Source organism: Diadema setosum, chromosome 22 (assembly GCF_964275005.1).
Source record: "Diadema setosum chromosome 22, eeDiaSeto1, whole genome shotgun sequence".
Classification (NCBI taxonomy): Eukaryota; Metazoa; Echinodermata; class Echinoidea; order Diadematoida; family Diadematidae; genus Diadema; species Diadema setosum.
In genome coordinates, this window is record NC_092706.1 from 10,953,967 (window position 1) to 10,977,995 (window position 24,029).

The window sequence follows — 24,029 nt, forward strand, 5'->3', positions numbered from 1 at the left end:
TCATTGGAGTGACATAAAAAGGAAAAAAAGAATAACAACAACAAAACAAACAAACGAAAACAAAAAAAGCTCTCCACAGCTAAAAGTTGTCAACGGATTCAGACATTTCATTTTCAGTTATTTTTTTCTTTCTTTCAGGGGATATTGTGACAAATGGACCATATACATTAATATTAATATACCGTATGCATTTTCAAAGAAATCAAATTTAATGAACTCCATACCTCGACACAGATAGATACACGCGACTCACTCTCCCTCTCTCTCTTCCCTTACCTTTTTCTCTTTCTTTTCTATCCTTTTCCTTTCCCCTTCTCTTCCTCTTCAACAATCTGCCATTCCCCTAAATAGTCATACAGAGTACTCATTAAAAAAGAAAAAGAAAAAAGGTGACTGGGTTTTCGATACAACCATAATAATGCAATATCCATTATTCCTGCATAAACGGACGCGTTTGACCTATCGCCTGCTTTAGGTGTTAAGCAAAAACAATACACGGTTTAAATACACACATACACTTCCCGTACTCACACATACCCGCATGCCCGCATTTCCATCCCGGTTACACACTTTCGCGTCTGCGCTACATAAAAATTGGCGGAGCGTATACTGGAATCATCTTTGTATATTGCGTTAACATACTTTACACCTTAACGATCTTTTGTGCTAAAAGACTTTCACTGGAATTTTTTCTTGCACTAGATCTGAGTGCCTAGTTCATCGCAAGGCAAAAAAGGAAAGCTACAAATTCCAGCTTCAACACAATTTCTCTTCCTCTTGGTGTTTAAAAACAAAGAGATGTCATCGACTTTTTAAATAGACCACAACTCTCTGCGCGATTTGCGGCTTTGCGGATGCCGAGTCCGTTGGCCATGATTTGCAACGGAACGCAGAATGCGACCAGCCCGGCGATTGTGGCGGTTGAGGCATCAAGGTAAGTCCCTCTCGGTTTACTTCGAGCGAGGCTGGACCTCGGGATTTGGAGCCTCCCCCCCCCCCCCCCCCCCACCGCATCATCTTGGAATGTAGACATTTTGCTAAACCATAAAGAAAATAACTGTGATCATACTAATCATGTTTTTGAACCTCCTTTTTGTTCCATTCCCCTTTGACAATTAAAAAAATCCTGCTTCATTTCTCGTTTATGTCCGTCCACTCTATGGTTATCATCCTCTCAATTCTCAAAGTAGTGATTGTGAGCCGTTTTTCTTCTTTAATGACACCAATGATGATGATGATGATGATATTGATGACGGTGAAGATTAGGGCAATTGATAGTGACAGCCAACGATGTTGTCGTTTTACTGCTTTTTACCTTGATAATCATAATGACAATACCAGTGACAAGAAAGCCGACCGGGTCACCCGGTTTTTCTTGGCACCTTTACAAAAATCTCCCATTTGGGTAAATTCCCTATTTGAATGAAATGCAGAAATAGACTTTAAATCTGCGATATTCCTTTTTGGGGGCGGTAATATGCTGCTAAGTATAGGATTACACTCTGTATTTATCAAGCCATGCATCAAAATGATTATGGACATGTTGATCATGTTTCAACGAACAGAAATCAAAAGAAGAGGGAAAAATCATGTTAAATCAAAGCGAAGATTTGAAAGGTTGAAAAAAAAAAGGGATTTCTCACGATGTTTGCATGCCTACTGCCTTTCGATTAAATCAAATTCCGGTATGTGCGATCAATGTCATGGATTTATGCAAGATTAACCCATTCTGTGTCAGAAACTTTGGACAGAAAAAGTTTTTTTTTTTTTTTTTTAACCCACTGGTATTCAAAGCACACATGGATTAACCTGATCCCTCATAGTTTAAATTGATATACAAATTTCATACTGATGACCTTCTCTCTGGAACAACTCACCTTTTTTTCAAAGATAATCTATGTAAGGTCAATAAACGAGCTTAATCCGCCATGAGTTTCAATTTCTTCATTGACGAATTTACCAAGCTACGTCGAATTTATCAAGGAGCTGGAAGCTTCTTGTATCGTCCTTTTATCTTCGTCATAGAACACACACATTTTCTTGACCAGTGAATATGTTAATGACATAATGATGATTATGTAGACAATTTGCAGGCAAGTATTGTTTATCAGGAATACACGCCAATAAAAAAAAGAAGAGAAACAAGATATCAACTGATAAGAAATTATGATTTATATTTACTTGCCAAACCTGCAACGTTAATCAGGGGAAGCGGGTAACACCATTATCAAGTTACGCAGTCTGCATATTTACGAGGCTTTGTTGTAAAGAAGCACGGGCAGGGGTCGAGATGTTTCGGAAAAAAAATGTCTACGGTTGACTTACTGATTTGTTTTCAACTGTTTCTTCTTCATCATCATCTTCATCACCCTCATCTTCTTCTTCTTCTTCTTCTTCTTCTTCTTCTTCTTCTTCTTCTTCTTCTTCTTCTTCTTCTTCTTCTACGAGTTGGAGAACATCACACAATGTGCATACACACCAAACAAAAATGCTATCGTACTTTTCAGAGCGTTTGGCAGATTATTAAGCGACCATTATGTGATCATCTATTTAGCGTTTGTCGATCGTAATTATCAACTTTTGTTTAGTTCCACAGATATCAATAATTCGTGTTTCCTAGAGAAGAAGCAAAATGAGAACTTTCTTTATCACATGATAAGACACTTCGTCCATTGATTGTCCGAACAAAATCATTTTCTTTTGTTCATTTTGCTTTGCATTTTGCTGTGCATTGTTGATCTGTTGGGTTTTTTTTTTTCAGGTTGCGCTTTCAGTAATGTCTTCTGGAAGTTATTGTGCACCCATTAAGCTGTTTTGAACATCAAGAATTCCGTTATTATTAAACAATGCAGTAAAGTTACTGAACCGAACGAATGATAATGAGCGATATAGTGTATGTTCTTGTATGCTTGTATTTTTTTGTTGTTTCTTTAAATACTCTTCATGTACACTATATCAAAAATAAATTTAATGAGAACGTTGTTAATTTTTCATGATGATTTCATTCGCACAAGTGGAGAAATCAGACGATTCGAAAGTGAAATTGAAACATTGCCACAAAGTTGTTGAATGTACCGAAAAGTAGTCAGTTTCCTTACAAATTCTTCCTCTTCCGCCTGGAAAATATTATAGTTAGCGCTGGGTACTCTACTGGAAGAGGAAATGAAGTGTATCAAAGAACGCACTGTTTCGTTAAACTATAATACTCACAGGAAGTTGTTAAAAATAACATATTCAAACGTTGTAAAAATGGCGTAAAAATGGATGTATATGTACGCTCGTTCATAATTATCATAATCATAAATGTGACAATGCTACCTGCATCGCCATGATCATTGTGCTTCATACTGGATCTAACCTCGTGTTCCTATTTACGTCTAACTACATTGTAATCAAAAAGATATATATATATATATATATATATATATATATATATATATATATATATAAATACATACCTGTAATGTATACTTCCAACGTATACCTCTGTAATGAACGTCATGGTTTTTCATTTCCACTTTCCATGACATGATGGGACGGTATATGGACTAAACAGCGAGTATGTTTTAAAAAGGAAGTTGTCTTTATAAGAATGCATCCTCCCCCCCCCCCCAACATCCGTTATACAGTTATTATATGGAATAATTATACATTGAATGCAGACTCGCGTTTAACTCACGGGTCATTGTTTTATCTGCCCATAGTGTAGTGTGCAAAATGCATTCTCACAAAACTCTATTCATTTATACCGAGGCTTTCCGTATTGTAAAGACATTTGCAGACTTTACGCCGGAATCCGATACGACTACAGAGGAGAGACAGGTACAAAGGGAAATTTGATTCGATGATGAATGCTATATATTTTGATTGGTTTGGGGACCCAAGCGAGGAAAGTAGGAATTGTTTCAGTAAATCTCATCGGGGCTGGCATACGTAAAGAACCAAAGCATCTTCTTTGTCTTTACTAAAAAACGTCCAAAACACTCCTACAGTTTACATTTTTCGTTCTTCCGCGTTACAGACGTTCCTATGGAAACACTGGCTAGGTACAGATGCAAGTCAATCAACTTTGTCGTCGTATATTTAGAAACAAAATGAACTCTAAATGCAAAGTTGACGGTGAAACCAGTCTATTTCAGATTGCTCCATCGTGATTGTTGCTCTAAAGATCTTCCCTGTGAAATTTATCATAATATAGCGAGAAGCAAAAAGGCCTATTCTCGTGAGAACGAAACTATAAAACTTTGAAACATCTGTATGTACAATATTATTTTAGGGAAAAAAACACCCAAAGATTTCTGAAACAATCACTTAATGCGTTCAACAAACATCTGTATGCTCACAGCAGTTTCAATTGTGTTTGTGGTAAATGCATCATGTCCAACCGAAATGGCTAAATTTGTGCGTCCTTCAGGAGTTGGCTGTCACTCCAAGCAGCAAAGCCAGATATGAAAGCGACTGACACATGTATGTAAACACGAGGAATCTAAATTATAAGATTGTAGTAGAGAACAAAACCATTTCATTGCATTCTATGAACAAAAAAGTCAACAGATTTTCATTGATCTGTCAACATGATCTAGACGGATTTATTGGTTTTATTCTTTTTCGCTCTGCATTCGCCATTCAAGTAAGCATATGCTATTGACTTGCTAACATGTTTGTTTTTTTTTTTTGTGAAGTTCGTCCAGGAAAATGTTTGCAGAAACGAATAAGTCAAAACATCAAAACAAATAAATGAATAAATGAAACGGGCATGAAATCGAGATGTAAGAATAATATTTGCTTGTATTTGATGGATTGTCTTGTTAATGCCTAAATTATGTAGTACTTTATTTCCCGGTTTGTTTTTCGTTTTCTTTTTCTTCTTTTCCATTTTCCTTTTCTTCTTCTATGTCATCTTTTCCGATACAACATGACTTCTTCACCCATGAAACATTGCATCGTTAACTGTTTGTTTGAGCTTGTAAACAAATACATTTGAAAACTGTAAAAGTACTCGCACAGCGCAGACCAACGCTAAGCAGCTCATTTAGACCCATGATGATGATTTCTCTCCTATATTATAGTCCTATATCAATTCCATTCAATTCAATTCATTTATATCATTTTCATTTTTCTTCCAACAAACATAGTACAAAGTAAATTGGGAATTCTATCATAAGCATATATACATTACGAAGTACAAAAAATAAACGATAGTCAACTAACTAATAAAGATATGCATTATACATACCGGAAAATACTCAGTTATGTTACGTCCAGACGGTGATCCGGATCAATTACAAAATTTCATCATCTACTCCTTGTGTTCTTATCACCTTTAGCCGCAAATTTCATCCAAATTCGTTTACATGATTTATTGAGTTATTTTTTCAAACGGATAGACAAAAAACAAACAAACAAACAGACAGACAACTGACAAGCAAACAAAATGAACCAACCAACGCCGGGGAGAAAGAAAAACATAGCCTCTTGGTGGAGGTAAAAAGAACGATATTACAGACCCATTATGGCTATGGGGAAAGGCAGATCAAGGAAGTGGAGTGAGGTTTACAAATTAAAGGGGCATGTCAGACGATTTTTATAATTTCGCATCATGTAATTCGTAAATCGATAGTGCCATGGTTATAGATTTGTGGAACTTATTGTGGTCATTGATCGGATGAAACAAAAACTCTTAAAAAAAAACCAAAACAAATACACCGAACAAGGATGATGATAGAGGAGGCTCACATATATTATTCCAGTTAAATGTAGCAATGTAATAATATTCCATTACCATACCACTTGCTGAACAACTACACCTGTATGTGTAGAATTTGATTATCATGCTTTCTTCTTTTGTTCTGTGAAGCAGCAGTTATGTCACCATCCTCGTTCATTGTGATCTGTTATGAATTTTGAAAACGTTCTTATTCCTCATTGCAATCACTATAAATTCTGAAACTCTGTAATCATGCAGTGGTAACCAATTTATAGGTGTTTAAATGCTGAAGTCTAAAAACCATCTGGAGTTCTCCTTTAAAATGATTATGTTTATTGGTTGTTGTTTTTTTTTTTTCATGATATAATTTTTGAACACTTCTATTCTTTTTTGAAAATGAAATGAAACGAAATAAAAAGTCAGCCCGGCACAAGTTCTGCGAGGAAAACATAATACATTCATTATGTGCTAGGAGAAAAACCAACAATAACAACAACAACAACAACAACAACAACAACAACAACAACTACTACTACTAAAGTATAACAAAGGTTACAATATTAAATGATAGCAGTAGAAATGTAATGTATCCAATGATATATCTCCCCTATAAAAAATGAATAACAAAACTTCCGTGAACATCTGTTTTGTCTGCAGTGTCCTACTGATCTTCCCATGCCGCTAGCCGATAAAGAGAGCTGTTTCATTGTTTCGTTGTTTTAGTGTTTCATTTTTTAGTGTTTCATTTTTAGTTTCTTCTCGCGGACACCTATTGGGAGTTATCTTATATAGGTGAAAGTTCATCCAGTGAACGATTAGCCACGCAGCTGTACAATCCCAATTCAATTCAACCTTCAATTTAAATCAAAAACTATCCAGAGTTTTCTCCATGACACACGTCTCAAATGAAATACAGTGCAATTGTTTTCTTGTCCATTTTCGAATGCAAAAAAAAAAAAAAAAGACGTCCAATCGGTACACTCAAACATAACTGATATCGCATGTACAATAGTGTGATAACAGAATGGAAGGGTAAAGAAAAGTTAAAGTTATTCGGGAAAGAGGAACAAACTGTGATCTGATTGAATTATGTTATAAAATTTGGTGGGATGGGAATACAGAAGGGTGTCGTTGAAATAAGCAGACAGCTTGAAGAGACGACAGCTGGCAAAGAAAAGATAAAGTGTATCTAACTTATATTGAAGGTACAAAGCGGAAGGGGCGCTGTATAGCATACGACTCCCGACTCCCAATCGGAGGACCCGAGTTTGATTCCCGCCAAGTTCTTACGTCCATGGACAAGATGTTTTTACCCACCATGTCCCTCTCGACCCAGGTGTATAAATGGGTACCTGGCAACGCTGGGGTAATAATAATGGCAGGACCCTCTGGTAGAGCAGTGGCAACACCTGAGAGGGTACCCTGGACAAATAAGACCTTATTATTATTATTATTATTATTATTATTATTTTCTTTCCACATTTGTACATCCATGAACAAGATACTAACACTGTTATTTTGGGGTACAGATATTTAGAACTTATTAATATTATTATTTTTATTATGATTATGATCATGATTATGATTATTATTATCATTATTGTTATTGTTATTGTTATAATTATCATTAGCATCATTATTATTATTATTATTATTATTATTATTATTATTATTATTATTATTATCATTATCATTATCATTATCTTTATTATTATTAGAAAGGGAAGCTGGATTTATCCATCGTTCTGGCGTTGCATTGCCTTAGCAACACATTGTTTTGGGTGGTTGTCGTATAGATGTCATTACAGTGTCGTATATGTATTATCATCATTTGATTATTGTCATTGTGATCTTTGCGAATATCTATACACATTGCTATAAGGGACTCATCTGTTTTACCCTTCTTTAGACATTGGACAGATCATATTTTTATTCATTTTACTTCGATCCGAGGAAGGGTTAATAAACGTCGTCCATGATAAATTGCGTTATAATTCCTCGTTTTTATTGTGGTCTTCAGAAAGCTCAAAAGTAAAGCAGCAAGCTGCGAAAGTGAAAGTAGTAGGACACGGCACAAAAACTGGGAGAAAAATAAGCAGTCGCAGTAAGTACGGTGCAATAGTAGATGTTGTAGTTTTCGCTATAAGGGATGAGTAAAATCGCATTAGTGGTATAGGTCTGCTTAGTAGGGCCTACATAGAAGGAGCAGTTTTTGTAGAAGTGATATTCAAACGCAATCACAGGATATTTCCCCATGTTGGTAACTGTTTATGACTCTATGGATAGTATTTATCCACCCCCCCCCCCGCGCATTTCTGATATCTTCAAGGAAAACCAAACCCTAAGAGAAATGTGGATTGAGTGAAAGCAGCAATATTAGTAGAACACATTAGTGAAAGTTTGAGGAAAAAATCGGACAATCGATGCAAAAGCTTGAATCTTTAAAGTTTTGGTGTTGGAATCTCTGGATGAGGAGACTACTAGAGGTTATGGTGTCATTGTGGACAACAATATAAAGAAAATAATGAGGGAATTCCACAAAAATTAATTTTTTCATGAAAATTACACATTCCATCAATACGATACTGACATATGTTAATGGTAGTAATTATTCCCCCTGCTTTCTGAAAGCGGTTAGTCAAACGCTCTATCATTATGCTAGAGGAGTGAAAACATGTTGAATTTTCTTCATTTTTTTATAACTATTGTCCACACACATGTCATAAACTTAAGTAGTCTCCTCATCTAGGGGTTCAAACACCAAAACATAAAAAAATTCATAACTTTCGCATCGATTGTCCGATTTTTCTCAAATTTTCACTATTGTGTTCTACTAATGTTGCCGCTTTAACTCAAGCCACATTTCTCTTTGGGTTTGGGTTTCCCTTAAGTACTGTTTTATGCGCTTAGATGCGCTTACTTAAGTGCACCCAAGATTGAGTGATTAGATTGTCCCGTAATCGGTGGATGCTGCCGAATTAAGATAATAAGGGGAATAACAAAAGCAGTAACGCGGAGAGAAAAACACAAATATTTTATTGTTGTAGATAGTGTTTATAACTGTACAATCTCCTTACATCAAACTATTCAATAAACATATTTAAGTTGTGTTATCTTAAAAGGCACCTAATAGTTCCGCGAGCGCCTGCTGGACCCATTCACTTGCACCAGCACTCACCTCACTCACCTCTTTCTCTGTACATAATAGTGTCTATACAATTTTTGTTGTCGCAATGTGATGCCAGAATGACTCAGGGTTGTTTTCTTTTCTTTTCTTTTCTTTTCGATATGTATACATAATGTGTGTTTTGCCTTTTTTCTTTTTTCCCTCTCTTTTAAGGCTGTTGTATCTTCAAGCTACATGCTTATTTAAATTGAATTTTTTTTTAATTATTTGAATTGAAAATAAAATCATTTGAATTGAATTGAATTGAATTATTTGACGACAGGGCGGTGAGTTGGCTCAGTCGGTAGCGCGTCTGCCTCATGATCCTAAGGGCCCGGGTTCGAACCCGAGTTTGGACTGAGTAATGTTGTGCGTAAGCATACCGTCCCCTCTAGCAAGAGGCAAAACACTCTGTCCCTCGGATAGGACATGAAATGGAGGTCCCGTGTATGAGAGAGTAACAACTCATGCACGTAAAAGATCCCGCTTCATTCATTCATCGCAAAGAGCAGGGCGTTTAACCCGATGAAGTGGTCCCATCCAACTGGACCCCATGGAAGACCAGCTTAACGTAGCTGAATATGGGCTATCCAGCCATCTTCTCAGATGGAAATGAACAAACAAACAAACAAACAAACAACAGTCTTCTGCATTCACACTCCCAATACATGCGCCATAAATCAGTCAGATCATTTGATTCACTATATCCCGAGTGGTTCCCAATTGACGTGCTCTCTTATTCTTTTCTTCAATCTGTACACGTATATCTCAATTATGTTCGGATGTACACACTGTATGTTATGTTTTCTTGAAAATAAACAGAAATGACTGTATTTCACTTGTAATATATATTCAATGCAGAAAATTCCCAATAAATTCATTTGAATTGAATTGAATTGAATTGAATTAAATTGAATTTAATTTGATTTAATTTAATTTAATTTAATTTAATTTAATTTAATTTAATTTAATTTAATTGAACTGAATAATACTGTCTGAAGTAAAACGCTCAGCTGCTTTCGATGCAGCTGCAGCGTTGTAAGAAATGAAAGTAACAAATTCTGAAGTGTCATTAATCATGTTCCCACGCGAAGGAAGAAAAAGCAATCGACATTTCCCAGGACTGTATGTGTGACGTGGCGGTCTCGGGTTTTTGCTTTTGTAGCGTTGAATGTCGGACGCGGATATCCGTGCTGTGCACGATCAAAGAAAATATAGTCCCTGCGGAGGAGCAAGGATCTTCAGTCAAACACAAAGCTGTACACCACAGCGCCTATCAAAATCAAAGGCAATCCAACTTTTGGAGGGCTACTATTTCATAATTGTCGGCTATGGAGAGCTCAATTTTGTTGTAAGGAAAGAGAAACTCTTCTTCTTTCCATTGGTACCTAATTATGTTGACAAATGTCATGCATGAATGAGCACATGAACTTTAAAGACAACAATGACAAATTGCATTTTTTTCCAAATTTGAGTGTCACATGAATGAACAATGAATGTCTCTATGAATGGATGAGATCTGTCAATGAATTTTCAAGGCCAAACACACAAGTCAACCTGTACGAATGCAGGTTTGTGTTTAGGTTTGTGTTTAGGGTTTCTTCTAACATTTTATCGTCCATTTTAAACCTTTAACATGTCCACCTGTCAGAAAACTCGGTGGTTCCCACAAAGGCTAACCCCCACGGTCCATTTTTCTCTGTTCATATTCAACACATAGCTCATAGCGACAAACCAATGTATTGAACCTTTGTGGGAGTGTCCAAGTTATCGACAACATGGCCATGTTGAAGGTTATGGGCCATAAACGGTTAGAGGAAACCCTAAACACAAACCTGCTGTCGTGCAGGCTGACCACTTTCATTGACAGATCTCATCCATTCAGTGAGACTTTCATTGTTCCTTCACGATAACACTCAAACTTGGAAAAAGTGCACTTTTGCATTGTTGTCATTGCATTGTTGTAAAGTTGATGTGCTCAATCATGCATGACATTTGCCAACATAATTAGGTATCAATGGAAAGAGGAAGAGTTCTTATTTCCCTCGTAAACAAGAAACTGCACTCTCCATAGCTGACAATTATGGAATAGCAGCCCTCCAAAGATGGATTACCTTTCTTTTCTCTCTCTCTCTCTCTCTCGATATGTACTGTACACTGATGGGTGCTATTTGCAAGGCAGGCGGCACGCTTCAACATTTGTTACTTCGCCTGCCGAAATCACTATGATGATTATGATAAACACATCATTTGTAATGCGCCATCGATCTAGTGACCTGTATTCTGAGGCGCAAAGGGATGTAATAATAGAGCGAGTTACATACAGTTGTACAAAATTAAATTGAAAAGGAGAAGGGAGAGATAGAAATATATCAAAACAAATCTAACCAGATATTCAACCAAAACAAGATGCGAACATATATGACTTCAGATTCATTCAATGTTTTAATTAATTCTGCTGATTGGATCATCAGTGGAAGAGCAGTCCGAAGAGATGAGGCTGTAGAAGTATATACAAGCCTTTGTCTCCAACGGTTGAGATAGTTCATTGGACTGAGATTTCTGCCCAGAACGTAATTCTGAGGCAAAATTTTGCAAGTATTGTGGTGCCAAGGAATGTACCGCTTTCCATGTGTGGAGCAGGGTTTTCAACTTTATATTCTTCTGGACGCTGATAGCCAGTGAAGACTTTTGAGAACGGAGGTATAATGTTGGAAAAACGTGACGTTATACGGAGGGCCCGATCGAGCGGCGCAATCTCGAGCATACCCAGGTTAAAGTTGGTAGAAGCAAGGAGGTACTAGGCGAGCGGCACCTCCTTGGTATAAGATATGAAGCCTTCATGAACAACTACTACAGAATGGACCAGTTTACTAGGGTGTTCATATCAAGGGATACTTACCCCCTGAGCTAGGCCAAGTAATGGGCTGTCCAATATGTCAGCTGTAATAATGTATGCAACGCCATATGGATGTTACTTCCTTCAGGACCTACAAGAGTTTATCTCTGCGTACAATTCACATGATTTATTCCTCATACGAATCCTCTGTGTACAATTCACATGACTTATTCGATCCTCATACGAATAACCTATCAGCGCTTAACATCCAGTTGCACTCATTGATCGATGTTTTAGCAAGCTGCCTGGTTGTTGATGGTGAAGACTGATTGAAAATTGAAGAAGTGCGGGAACCAGTCGATTTGAAGTACCGCGCATACCAAATACGAAAACCAGTAAAGCGCATTATTTTTCACACGACTTGAATCAATTGCGCGTTGGCGCCGATAAAAGGAGACCATAATATCACACGAACAGCGAGGTGGGAGAAAAACACTTATGGAGTTTCAAAGCTTCCTAGGTTTCCATGGAAACAGTGGTAGTTGTTAAACAACCACAATTCTCTCATTGGCCCATACACGAATCTTCACTTAATTTCCGTAATTGATAAGATATCAAAAACGAAAACATTCTGAATTCGATTTCCATTTTGTCGTGATCAATAACTCACACCTACTGTGAGTTGTTGGGGAAAGAGTTTTGATCCCTGAATCATCAGCTCGAAACATCAACCAAACATTTGTGCACAAACCACAGAACCAAGAGAATAATCATAAAATGGTTACATCGCGAGTCCCCGTAGCTTAGTTCCAATTATGGTGACTACTAATACCACTTTATATTTGGTGAAAACTTGTAAAACCTTGAAATTTTACAACTTGTTCTCGTTCGTGGAAGTTTTGCAATTCCGTTCGTCTCAATCCACTCAGTCTATCAGAGTAACATTGTGTGGAATTATACTTCTTGATTCCGGCTCCAGTGCATACGGAGGTGCCATCTTGCCCATCGGGCTTAAACCGTATCGCAGCCCTGTCTTGTCGGCGTGGAGCGTTGGTGAGCACACCGCTTTTCGTGAGTGGAACGCCGCGGTGCACGGTACACGAGACAATATCCCAGCAGCTTGTGTCTTATAAGTCTTGGAAAGATCCATGACCCTTGATATCACAAAAAAAAAAAAACCCAAAATAGTACAACTCGAAGTTCAAGGGTGTCTTGAGTTGTCGTAATATGATCGCTGCAGGCATACATCACAGTTATTTCAACACGTTATTTTTAACAGTTCAAGGAACATCGCGTGCCACAGAGTTTTGAAACAAGAATTCCTTTAGGGGATTCACCTCCAAGAAAAATTGACAATATTTTTGTTTATAACCCGCTTTGGAACCGGATGTATCGATAATTTCTTTTCATTGTATATATATATATATATATATATATATATATATATATATATACAATACAATATCTGATTACAAAAATGTAAAATGTCTAAAATGTCTATAAATACCTTTTTGTGAAAAGGGAAAATATGTTTATATCACTGAAAGCCATTCGCATTAGAGTTTCAAAATTCATTTGCAGCGGATGATAGAACCTGATAAAGCACAGATCGTGAGGTAAAACATATGATAAACTAAACAGTTATATCATGTATATCATGTATAATCATGTATATAGTGCGAATTAATCGGTCAGCATAATCATTACTTTGAGGGACCTATTCTATTCGCGAAACCCGCTGTAGGCATCGTGAGTTTTTGTGAATTTGTATTTTTAGTTTTGTTCAGATTTTGAATATTTGGGGGTCATTTTTTTTTTTCTTTTCTTTTGGCAGCTCTAAGTGTGTATATGTATGTTTGTGTCGGGGAATGGTGGGAGGGGGGCTGCAGTCCATGATATGGTGTTCTTGGAATTGATTTGATTTGATTTGATTTGATTTGATTTATTTGATTTGATTTGATTTATTTCCGCATTCAATCAGACATAAATTGAATACAAATTAAAAAAACACACAAAGACAAAGAATAGTATGTGCTTTTTTTTATGTGCAGTGAAATGAATCGATAACAGTACACAATTAGATACACACAAGCAATTGCATTGAGCAGTATACATACACAGAAACATAAAATAAAATGTTACTTTTTTTCAGTAAATAACAGAGATAATTGAATGCAGGTGACTGCCATCGTAAGCGATTAAGCTTGAAATGGATGGTGCCTCATAAAAGGACTTGGAGGAGAAGATGATTAATTGTAGTAGGGATTGTAGTAAGAATTATATGGTGTGACTTCTTTTTAGATAGGATAGATCAAGATTTGTTTCGCTTGGGAGGGGTTTGAGAGGACTTTTATGAGAGATTTCATTCTTGAGTTGTATAATGTATTCTTGTACATAATATTCTCTTGTAAGTGAAATATGAGTTATGTTTACGCTTCCACAATCAAGTGGACCGTGGTCTCATGTGTCGAAATACTCAAGTGGAATGTACCGATAATGCAATTTATAATAAGTATTGTTTCGATGGTATTGTTTAGTTAGTTTGACTTCGATTGATTTACTATCAGTGTCGATGTTAAAGTGCGGGATTTAGGTAAATACTGCAATATTGCAGTCAATTTTACAAAATGATGTTGATATTGCTTTGTATCCAGAATGCGTTGTTTCTTTATGTATGATTTGCGAATGAAATCAATAAAGATCGAGGGAAAATGCATTAATAATGTGATCTCAAGTGCACTTTTTTACATTATAGATACGCTGAACGTATACTTCTAGTTTGTTTGTTTTTATAAATAGTACAAGACGGCATGTCATCGGTCATGTTACATGAAATCTTATTTGTTCTTCACTATTCACTTCCTTTCATGTATATTACGGAATTCCCCGTACTTCAGGATCGAGCACTAATAACAAAAACATTGATCTTCAAGCGGCGCAGAGTTTCCGCTCTATAAACACATCAGTCATGACCACTGATGTTCTAATGTGACTGGTTGCTTTGTTTGATTGACGTATTCCTTTTGTTGTTGTTTTTTATTCCTTATACAGTCTTATCATCTTCATGGTCGGCGCGGCTCTGGCCAACTCTGTGGCCATCTGCATCACTCTGCGCACGCCCAGTTTGAGAAGCCACGCCCACAACCTGCTCATCCTCAACCTGAACGTTGCGGACCTCGGGATATCCCTCTTCACCATGCCTTTCTCGCTGGCCTCAGTCTTCGACAGGGGGTGCTTTCTCAGCTCTCAAGGTGCCGCGTGCAAAGTTAGTGGTATACGAAGAACACAAAAACTTTGGTCAGCCCCACCCCTAACCCCGCCCCCTCCCTCCTTGTCTTGCTGCCAAACTTTCGAAAATGCCCCTTCCCACAACGAAATCTCAGTTTGAATGATAAAGAAGTGCTATGATCAACAATCCAAGTAACGGACTATTACCATGATTAACGTCAAAGTTGTCACCCTAGTTTTGCCTTTATAACAAAGTTATTTATATACCTCGAAAGAAATGCAGCGAAGATTTAAAGTAAACAAAACTTTTGTAAGTTTAGATCTCTTCAACTAATTGTCCGATTTTGTCTTTTTTTTGTGTGTGTGTGTGTGTGTGTTTTTTTTCTCAAGCTTTCACCGAATGCAAATGGAATGTGTCATGGACTTTCATGCAAGCCGCTGCACGCATCACCTTTGTCAATGTAATTGGATAACATGATATGTTGGGGAAACTTTCGTTGCAATCATATCTGTATGTGACTGTGCATGATCAGAGACTGCTCGGTGTGAGCCATGGAGCTTGTACCAGCATAAAAGACCGCTGGCGTGAGAGACAAATATCAAAACCATGTATTGTGTGAAATACAAGAGGTGTTGTTATCCAGTGAAAGTGGTGAAATAGGATGATGCGTTACTCTTCTCACTATCATCTGACAACTAATGCGGTGCGCATTGTGTGAAACATTTTTTGTTGTTGCTATCATTTCCAAAAAAACACTTATGTGCTTTCTTGTTTTGTTTTGCTTTGTTTTTCTTCTAGTTTTGCCGTCTTTTATTTCGGTTCGTTTTGTTATGCTTTGCCGAACCGCATCGACGAAAATACGACAAGATAAGTGATAGAGCAAAACATGGTATTATGAGAAATGTACACATCTATATGCCAAGATTCGTCAACTCGGGACAAGAATAACAGAATGCAGAGAACCCATCGAAAGCACTTTGGAATCGTTTTGATGTCTCTGTCGCTTTTGTTCTCGAAATATCTTCAAAAAGGAAGCAAAGAAAATTGAATGCACTAAAGTACTCTGCTCTTTCACTATATAAGTGAACGTACGATTTATTACTCACACAGTCTACTTATTTAAAGTGTTATCGACAGTCAAACCTGTCTATAGCCGCCACCCAAGGGAGACGAAAAAATGGCCGATATAGACAGGTGGCCGTTATTGACAGGGTCATGAACATGGCTTTTCTCTCGGGGGTTTGGAGTTGTTTTTAGCGGTCGTATACGGCAGGTGGCCGCTAAGGCAGGCTGAGTTGACTGTATTTGGAATCAATTCTTCGAGCAAAAATTAAATAATCATTACACAGTAAAGAATGGAACCCTTTCGAGTTTACGTTGGCTTGGCAAATCAACGTAACCTCAAAGAAAACCGAATAGTTGAGGTGTCATGGAAGTTGGACATATAACAGGATAAGAAAGGTGTGGGATTTTCAAAGTGTCACATTGTTTTCACGAAAGAGTGACGTCATGCTGTGACTACCATTTTGCTCAAAGGAAGTCACGTAGTCTAATGTATGCAAAGCGCCTCACAATTATTCACTTTTAAAACTATGCATGAAGTTGCCATAGAAATCTTGTTTGTTGATATTTCATAACCACAAACCCCGTAATTGCCAGATGGTCGATTTGCTCTCTGTATTTTATCAGAAACAGGAATATTCAGTGAATACAAAAAGGTACTTTTCGTATAAATCAGCGGAAGACTTTTGAGGCGATAATAATTATGGTTACCACGTTTAGTTTGCATAATATAGTCGTCCCTATAGTATCGTTTTTCGAGAACAAAGCCTCTTACAATTTGTTCATTGCCAATCTAGATTAATGGTTTCTGGGGGTTTTTTTCACTCTGTTTCTCAAAGTCAGTTTGAACATGGAGTTACAATATATTTTTTATCTAATCCCGTTCAATGCGAGATTTGGAGAGCTCGGTACAACCTTGTAAAAAAAGAACCAGCTGGATTCCTCGTGTGTAATGGGTTAATTTTGATATTGGTATCACCAGTGCAACCACTTACCTTGTCATGCCATCCTTGCTCTTGTAGTTGATGAGGACGATGAGGTACTATTTCTAGATATTTGCTACCACCTCTTGATGGATGGAAATGACTAAACCATAACAATACTTGCACGCATGCCATATCAAGTTTACTTTACCAATGCTATTCATACCCTCAGATTTTGCTGCTAATTTGCGCCTTCTTTTGTTACTTTGATTTGATTGATTGATTGATTGATTGATTGATTGATTTTATTTCTGCCTTTTTCCAAATCACACACAACAAAATAATACACATATTTAGAAATTAACGTTACACGACATTTAAGCAAGCATATACTGTCTTGCAAATCAATTCAAGGTACATATACACACACACTATGAACATGACAGTATTCGATGTATAAGACGTGTAGCATATCATTCACACAAAAAAAAAGTTCGGAGGCGAATCGTTAAATCAACACTTGTAGAGTATGTAAATAATAATTGATTATTCATTCGGAGTATATCACGTCGTTTCATTAAACGAATTTTAGAAAAAAAAGAATATAACAGAGGGGATTTGAATAAATTGATTTTTAAAATTCAATATTTCTTGGTTATTATAATAACAGAAAAGCAGGAGACCGCGATCACTATACCAAGCAGCAGCTTGACATGGATCGAGACTTAAAATCGATTTACATATCTGTATAACGGACGTGTCTACAAAAATAGAATCAATAGTCAAATCCAAAATATTGTAATAATTTATGAAATCAAAAGTAAAGGGGGAATTCAAAATAGTTTTCGTTTATTTGTTATCAATAGGCATTTTTTACCATAATACTGTGCTGAGGTGTGTGCTGTGCTGTGCTGTGCTGTGCTGTGCTGTGCTGAGCTGCGCATGCGATGAAATACAATTTTGTTAATTTAATGTTTGGGTATATATACCTGATTAAATTGATTCTGGTTTATATTCTTTGTGTCACATGTATGTCTTCTACATACTTCTGTATACAATATCAACAATTTTGATGCGCATTTAAGTACTAAAACTAATACTATATCAATATAAACTGTTTGTGAGTGAACGTAAAAAAACCCAAAACTTCTTATCACTCATACATCATTATATTTCGATAAAAGATATTTTATCATAAGTGCCTTAAAAGAATGTAATTTGGTGGTTGTCTTAATTTGCTCGGGGAGATTATTCCAAACGTCAGGTCCATGATGTCTAATTGACTTGTGAGCTATCATTAACTTGGGATTGTGGAGGTGATAATCTTTAGAATGTCGAGTTGGGTAAGCGTGGACGGTGGAGTTCACAGTGAATAGGTCGTGGAACGAGGATGGGAGGGTGTTGGATTTGTATTTGTACATGAATATTGCGCTTTGTAATGCATGAATATCATGGATTTTCAAAGTTTTCAATTTAAAAAATAATGGTTAAGAATTTGCAAGATAATGTGAGTTGGTACAAATGCGGAGTGCTCTTTTTTGGAGAAGATGAACTGACTGAATTTTTGTCTTGTTAGAATTTGCCCATACCATATTGCAGTATGTGATGTATGGTAAAATCAGTGCATCATATAAAATAAAAAGAGACTTTTCTATCAAAAAATCTTTCAGTTTGAACAATATACCTATGTTTCTTGATACAATATTACTTATATTATTTACAGGTTCATTCCAGGTAAGATTAGCGTCAATAATTACTCCAAGAAATTTAGTAGACTTTTTTTCCACAAGGGGTAACCCATCAATATATAAATTACATTCAATATCAGAAGAATGAACGTTTTTGAAATGTATAAAATTAGTTTTATCAATATTTAAAGATAATTTATTGCATTTGAACCAGGAAGAAACTTTACCTAATTCAAAATTAAGTGTGTGGATAAGTATCTGTGGATCTTTATGTGAATAAAATATATTTGTATCATCTGCAAACAAAATGTAAGTTAATATTGGTTTAAACATTAACTATATCATTAACATAAATAAGAAATAACAGAGGGCCTAAGATAGACCCTTGTGGTACTCCACAATTGATTTTTAACCTCCTGGAGGAACATGAATCAAATTCAATATATTGCTCACGGTTAGATAAATAATCGGTGAACCATAGAAGAGGTATTCCTCGAACTCCAAAATGTTTTAATTTGCGGATAAGAATTTTGTGATCAATAGTATCACATGCCTTACTCAGGTCCATAAAAACTCCAACAATATGTTCCTTATTAATAAAAGCTTCAATTATCTTATCACAAAGTTGAGTAATAGCGTAATCTGTGGAATGGTTTTTCCTAAATCCGAATTGATTCGGAATAAGAATTTCATTTTTATTTAAAAAAGTAAATAGTCTTTTATAAACAATTTTCTCTATAATTTTTGATCTGCTTGGGAGAAGGGATATTGGGCGGTAGTTTTGTGTGTGATCGTCTTTTTTATGGATGGGAATCACTTTTGCGATTTTCAGTGAGTTTGGGCAGCGGCCAGAACTGAGAGATATATTGAATATGTGTACTAGTGGGGTGCGATAAAATGAATAATCTGTTTAAGGAGATAAACACTTAAACCATCACAACCCGAAGACTTACTAAATTTAAGGTCTTTAACAATGTTAACTATTTCATGGTATGAAGTTGGTGAGAAAAAAAAGAGAAATATCAAATGATTCAGAAAAATACTGTATAAAATCAATATCGGTTTCATTTATGGAAGATGCTAAATTTGATCCTATATTGATAAAATACTCATTAAAAGAATTAGCAATATCACTTGGGTCCGTAATTTCATATCCATTTTCAATAATTTTAGAACAAATAACTTTTTTATTTCCCAAAAGATCCTTAAGTATCTTCCAAATTGAGTTTGTATTGGATCCTTTAGATTCAATATTTTTTGAATAATAAAATTTACGTGACAATCGTATAATATTTGTTAATATATTTCTGTACTTTTTATATCTATTAAAATCAGCATCTAATCGCGTGTGTAACGCTTTCTTATATAAATCATTGCGTGTTTTTATCGATAACAAAATACCCTTAGTAATCCATGGTCTGCGAGGCTTTCTCTTATTTTTTCTCTTTTGTACAAGGGGTATATTCCTGTTATACAAAAAAAAAGAAACTTATTTATAGATAATTCATATGAGCTGTTAACATCGGATTCACCGAAAACATCATCCCAAAGCTCAACTGCCAAATCAGCAATTAGTCTATCAATATTTTGTTGTGTTTCTCTTCTAATATATTCACGTTTATACTTATTCCTGATACTATCCTGTATCCTTTTATGTTCATCGTCGTAATAGTTAACACGTGCGTCATCAATTGTCCCATCGCCATCATAAAAACAGTGAAAATAAAGTTTGTACTGAATTGAATTGAATCAAAACACCACCACTATTCTCATTACATCTGCACCATCAAATTTAAATTGACAATATTGTATACCTGTATGTATAGTATGTGTACGTATATAGGCCTATTGTTTGTTGGTTTATTGTCTTATTATTTTTTGTGATACTGTTGTAACGTGACACAATATGTACTCTGTTCTATGTATAGCGCCTTGAGTATCTTTTTTAGGTAGAAATGTGCGCTTTATAAGAGTCTCACTATTATTATTATTATTATTATTATTATCACCGTCCGCTACCATGATCGTAGCCGTTTCACCGGCTCCATTTGCGCTGGTCATGCTGGTAGTGAGGTGGGGGGGGGGGGGGAATGGTTGCTCCGTTAGTGACAAGTGTCCTAGTTGGTGTGAGACAAGAAGAGGACATCCTTTTGCCTCTTTATTGTCATTTGAGCTAACCGAAACGTATTATGTCGCAATATAATTTGATTGACTTTACGAGACTATACTGCTGGTCATACATTTTGATATAGTGTATTCTTTGTTGAGTGTATGCCTGAGTACATCCTCACTAGCACGTGCACGCAATTAGCACCACATGCACTTTGCTACACTCTAGTATCACTCTCTATGCCACTGCATATCGAATGAGACTGGTCATTTCTTCAAGCATTGTTTATCATCATGGTGGCCATCTGCATTTTGTAGCTGTTATGTATACCGATATCTACATAATTATTTTACCTCGTAATGCAAGATCATGTAAAAATCTATTCATATACCTTTGTTATGAGCTGTTGTTTGTCATTTCTTTACTTTGCTGCCGTTATTGAACTTTAATTCAATATTTTGTTGTAAAACATCGATTAGGCCAAACATTAGCAAACAGAAAGTGCAGAAATGGCCTCTTGAAATAAGGAATTAAAATCAACAAACCTAACCCAAAAAACGACATCTGTTTCTTTTTCTTTGTACAGGCAAACGGTTTTCTCACCCTCCTCTTTACAATCGTCGTACCAATGTCCATCCTCGCGATTTGCGTCGAGCGGTTCCTGGCTGTCGTTCTGTCCCAGCGGTTCCCGCCCTCGAAGCGACGGGTGTTCGTCTTCATCGCCTTCTCCTGGTCATCGTCGCTGCTGTTGGGGCTGATGCCGTTGACGGGGGCGACGTCGATGTATCACTATCACGCCAGCACCTTTCACTGTTCACCTTCCTGGGACGATCCGCTCTTCAGAGTCTTTGGGATGTTCACCCTGGTCGTGCTGACACCGGGCCTAATATTGTTTTACATCGCCATCGTCTTCTACCTAAGGAAAGTCGGCTTGCGTCTCAAGCGGACGAGGCGGGCGGCCGTGAACGGAGATGATCGTCCGACTGGATTGTCGAACTCGGCGATACAGCGGCAGTCCAACGTCCCTGCCGAGGCCGCCGAGAGCGACGCGAACGATCCGTCGAGCATCAGCAGGGAGCACACGACGGGAGCGTACTCCATGGCGTCGAAGAAGGCGAATGACGACGAAAGTACGACTAAGAGGAAAAAGAGGAAAGTATCTCGACAACACAGCTTCAGCGCCCAAATAAAACAGTGGAAAGTTGAGACAAGGGTTGCAGCTGTCGGTTAGTGTAAAAGATATTCATTTTGATCGTTTTTTTCTGTTGATTTTGATCTCAATTTATTTCCACTTTGTGTTACCAAGAATAGATAACAAACATAATTGAGTTACAATGAATATGCCACAACATTATGTCGTTTTGACGTTAAAAAAAAATCAAACACATATTTTGATACCATATCCATTTGTAACAAAATGATGAATAAATAGTAGACATAAGAACCAAAGTGGGATAGCCTAAATCAAAAGCACAGCTTGTATTATTTAGGCTCCCGAAAAGTAAATCACATCATAATTTTCACTTCCATTCTTTCTCAATATCCTACTGTACAGATGTTTGCAGATAAATCAAAAGATGGAAGGGTAGGGGAGTTAGGGTGATACCCCGTTTCGAGGGGGTCATAGACCGACACCCACGAGTCATACAGCCCACGAGTTCGACATTGAAAACAGGTCCATGAGTCATACAGTTCACGAGTCATACAGCCCATGAGTTCGACACTAGGTAAAAAACAGCCCACGAGTTCGACAGATACAACACGGCGCGTAATGTGTCGGTCTCGTGGGCCTTGTTGGCTTTTAGTGTCGAACTCATGGGCTGTATGACTCGTGAGCTGTATGACTCGTGGGTGTCGGTCTCGTGACGTTCACCCGTTTCGAGCCAGGCGTACAAATGGGTACCTGGCAACGCTGGGGTAATAATAATGGCAGGGCCCTCTGGTAGAGCAGTGGCAACACTGAAGAGGCTACCCTGGATAGATAAGACCTAATCATTATTGTTATCGTTATTTTACTATTATTATTACTATTATTATTATTATTATTATTATTAGTAGTAGTAGTAGTAGTAGTAGTAGTAGTAGTAGTAGTAGTAGTATAAGTATTATCATCATCGTCATGATGATGATGATGATGATGATGATGATGATGATTATTACCAGTCTTATTTCAATTCTAGGATTAACGAACCTTCGGTATAACATGCCTCATGTGAGTTTTCGCACCATGATTTGTTTTTGATTTGCTATGTTTTCCCCCACTCCTCCCTTCTTACCTTCCAGGAGCTGTTCTTGTCATGGCGCTCATATTTTGCTGGATGCCGTACATGCTAGTCCATCTCGGTTTCATCGCAGTAGGGGAGGGCCACTGGTTCGGCGTCACAACGATGTGGCTCGCCTTCGCCAACTCCCTCTTGGATCCCATGATCTACACCTTCATGGATCGGCGCGCGAGGGCGCAATTGAAAAAATACGTGCGGCGCGGTCGGAACTCTTTTCGCGCCAAGACGACGTGGCGTCCGAGCTGAATTTTTGTAGGGTCATAATCATGCGTGTTAGCCCAGATTTTTTGGTGTGTTTCTGTGCGTTTGCGTGAGATTATGTGTCATATTGTGTGTGTATTTATGTGCATGTATGAATGTACAGATCAGAGCACATAAAAAAAGTGCGTGTGTGTGTTTGTGTATATGTGCAAGTTTATGTGTGTGTATGTGGCGTGTGCGTTTTGTTTTGTTTGTGTTTGTTCATTTCCATCTGAGAAGATGGCTGGATAGCCCATATTCAGCTAATAGGTGTGGCGATTATCGCCTCTTTGGGAGAGAATAAAACCGCTAATTTCCACGTAATTTCGCCTGTCATAGTATAGCCCGACCAGACGCCGTGCAAAGCACGCGACTTCGGTACAGCGACGGGGCTGTGTCTCGTTGCCTGTCATACAGCTGTAAGATAGGCCCTACATTCCAGCGAGAAAACTCTGTTACTAACAGAGAATTTGATTTGTGATCGCACGAGACTTCTTCCAGGACAATCGATTTGTATGGGTCTACTTTTTGATGGCCATGGTACAGCCCGGAGCATCAACAACGGACGCATGCAAAGTTTGGAAGAACTTTGAATGAACTTCAGTGGATGAAAGTGACAAACTACGAAAAAAACACAACAGCAAGTTATTATTAGGACCCTACTGACCAACGTTGTAAGACTAACAACAACAAATATCAAGCAATATGTCGGTAGATGAGTTTGAAATGTATTAATGTTTTATCCTGGAGACCTCACAGTGAGTCAAAATAATATAAATGATT

General features: G+C 37.2%; 1 protein-coding gene across 1 annotated transcript; it reads left to right on the top strand.

Annotated features, from left to right (window-relative positions):
• The first annotated feature begins 854 nt into the window (after positions 1-854).
• Positions 855-23,252, top strand: LOC140245107 (uncharacterized). The gene is made up of 4 exons (XM_072324703.1): positions 855-934; positions 14,764-14,977; positions 21,311-21,950; positions 23,008-23,252. Exons 1-4 carry the CDS (start codon positions 855-857, stop codon positions 23,250-23,252), a joined length of 1,179 nt encoding a protein of 392 aa, XP_072180804.1.
• Positions 23,253-24,029: the final 777 nt, after the last annotated feature.

What these genes read in the sequence shown, in the direction of transcription:
- LOC140245107 (XM_072324703.1), top strand. Translation starts at nt 855, where the DNA reads ATGCCGAGTCCGTTGGCCATGATTTGCAACGGAACGCAGAATGCGACC. An exon ending in GTGGCGGTTGAGGCATCAAG is followed by an intron (nt 935 to 14,763) that starts GTAAGTCCCTCT and finishes TTCCTTATACAG; the next exon opens with TCTTATCATCTTCATGGTCG. An exon ending in CTCAAGGTGCCGCGTGCAAA is followed by an intron (nt 14,978 to 21,310) that starts GTTAGTGGTATA and finishes TTCTTTGTACAG; the next exon opens with GCAAACGGTTTTCTCACCCT.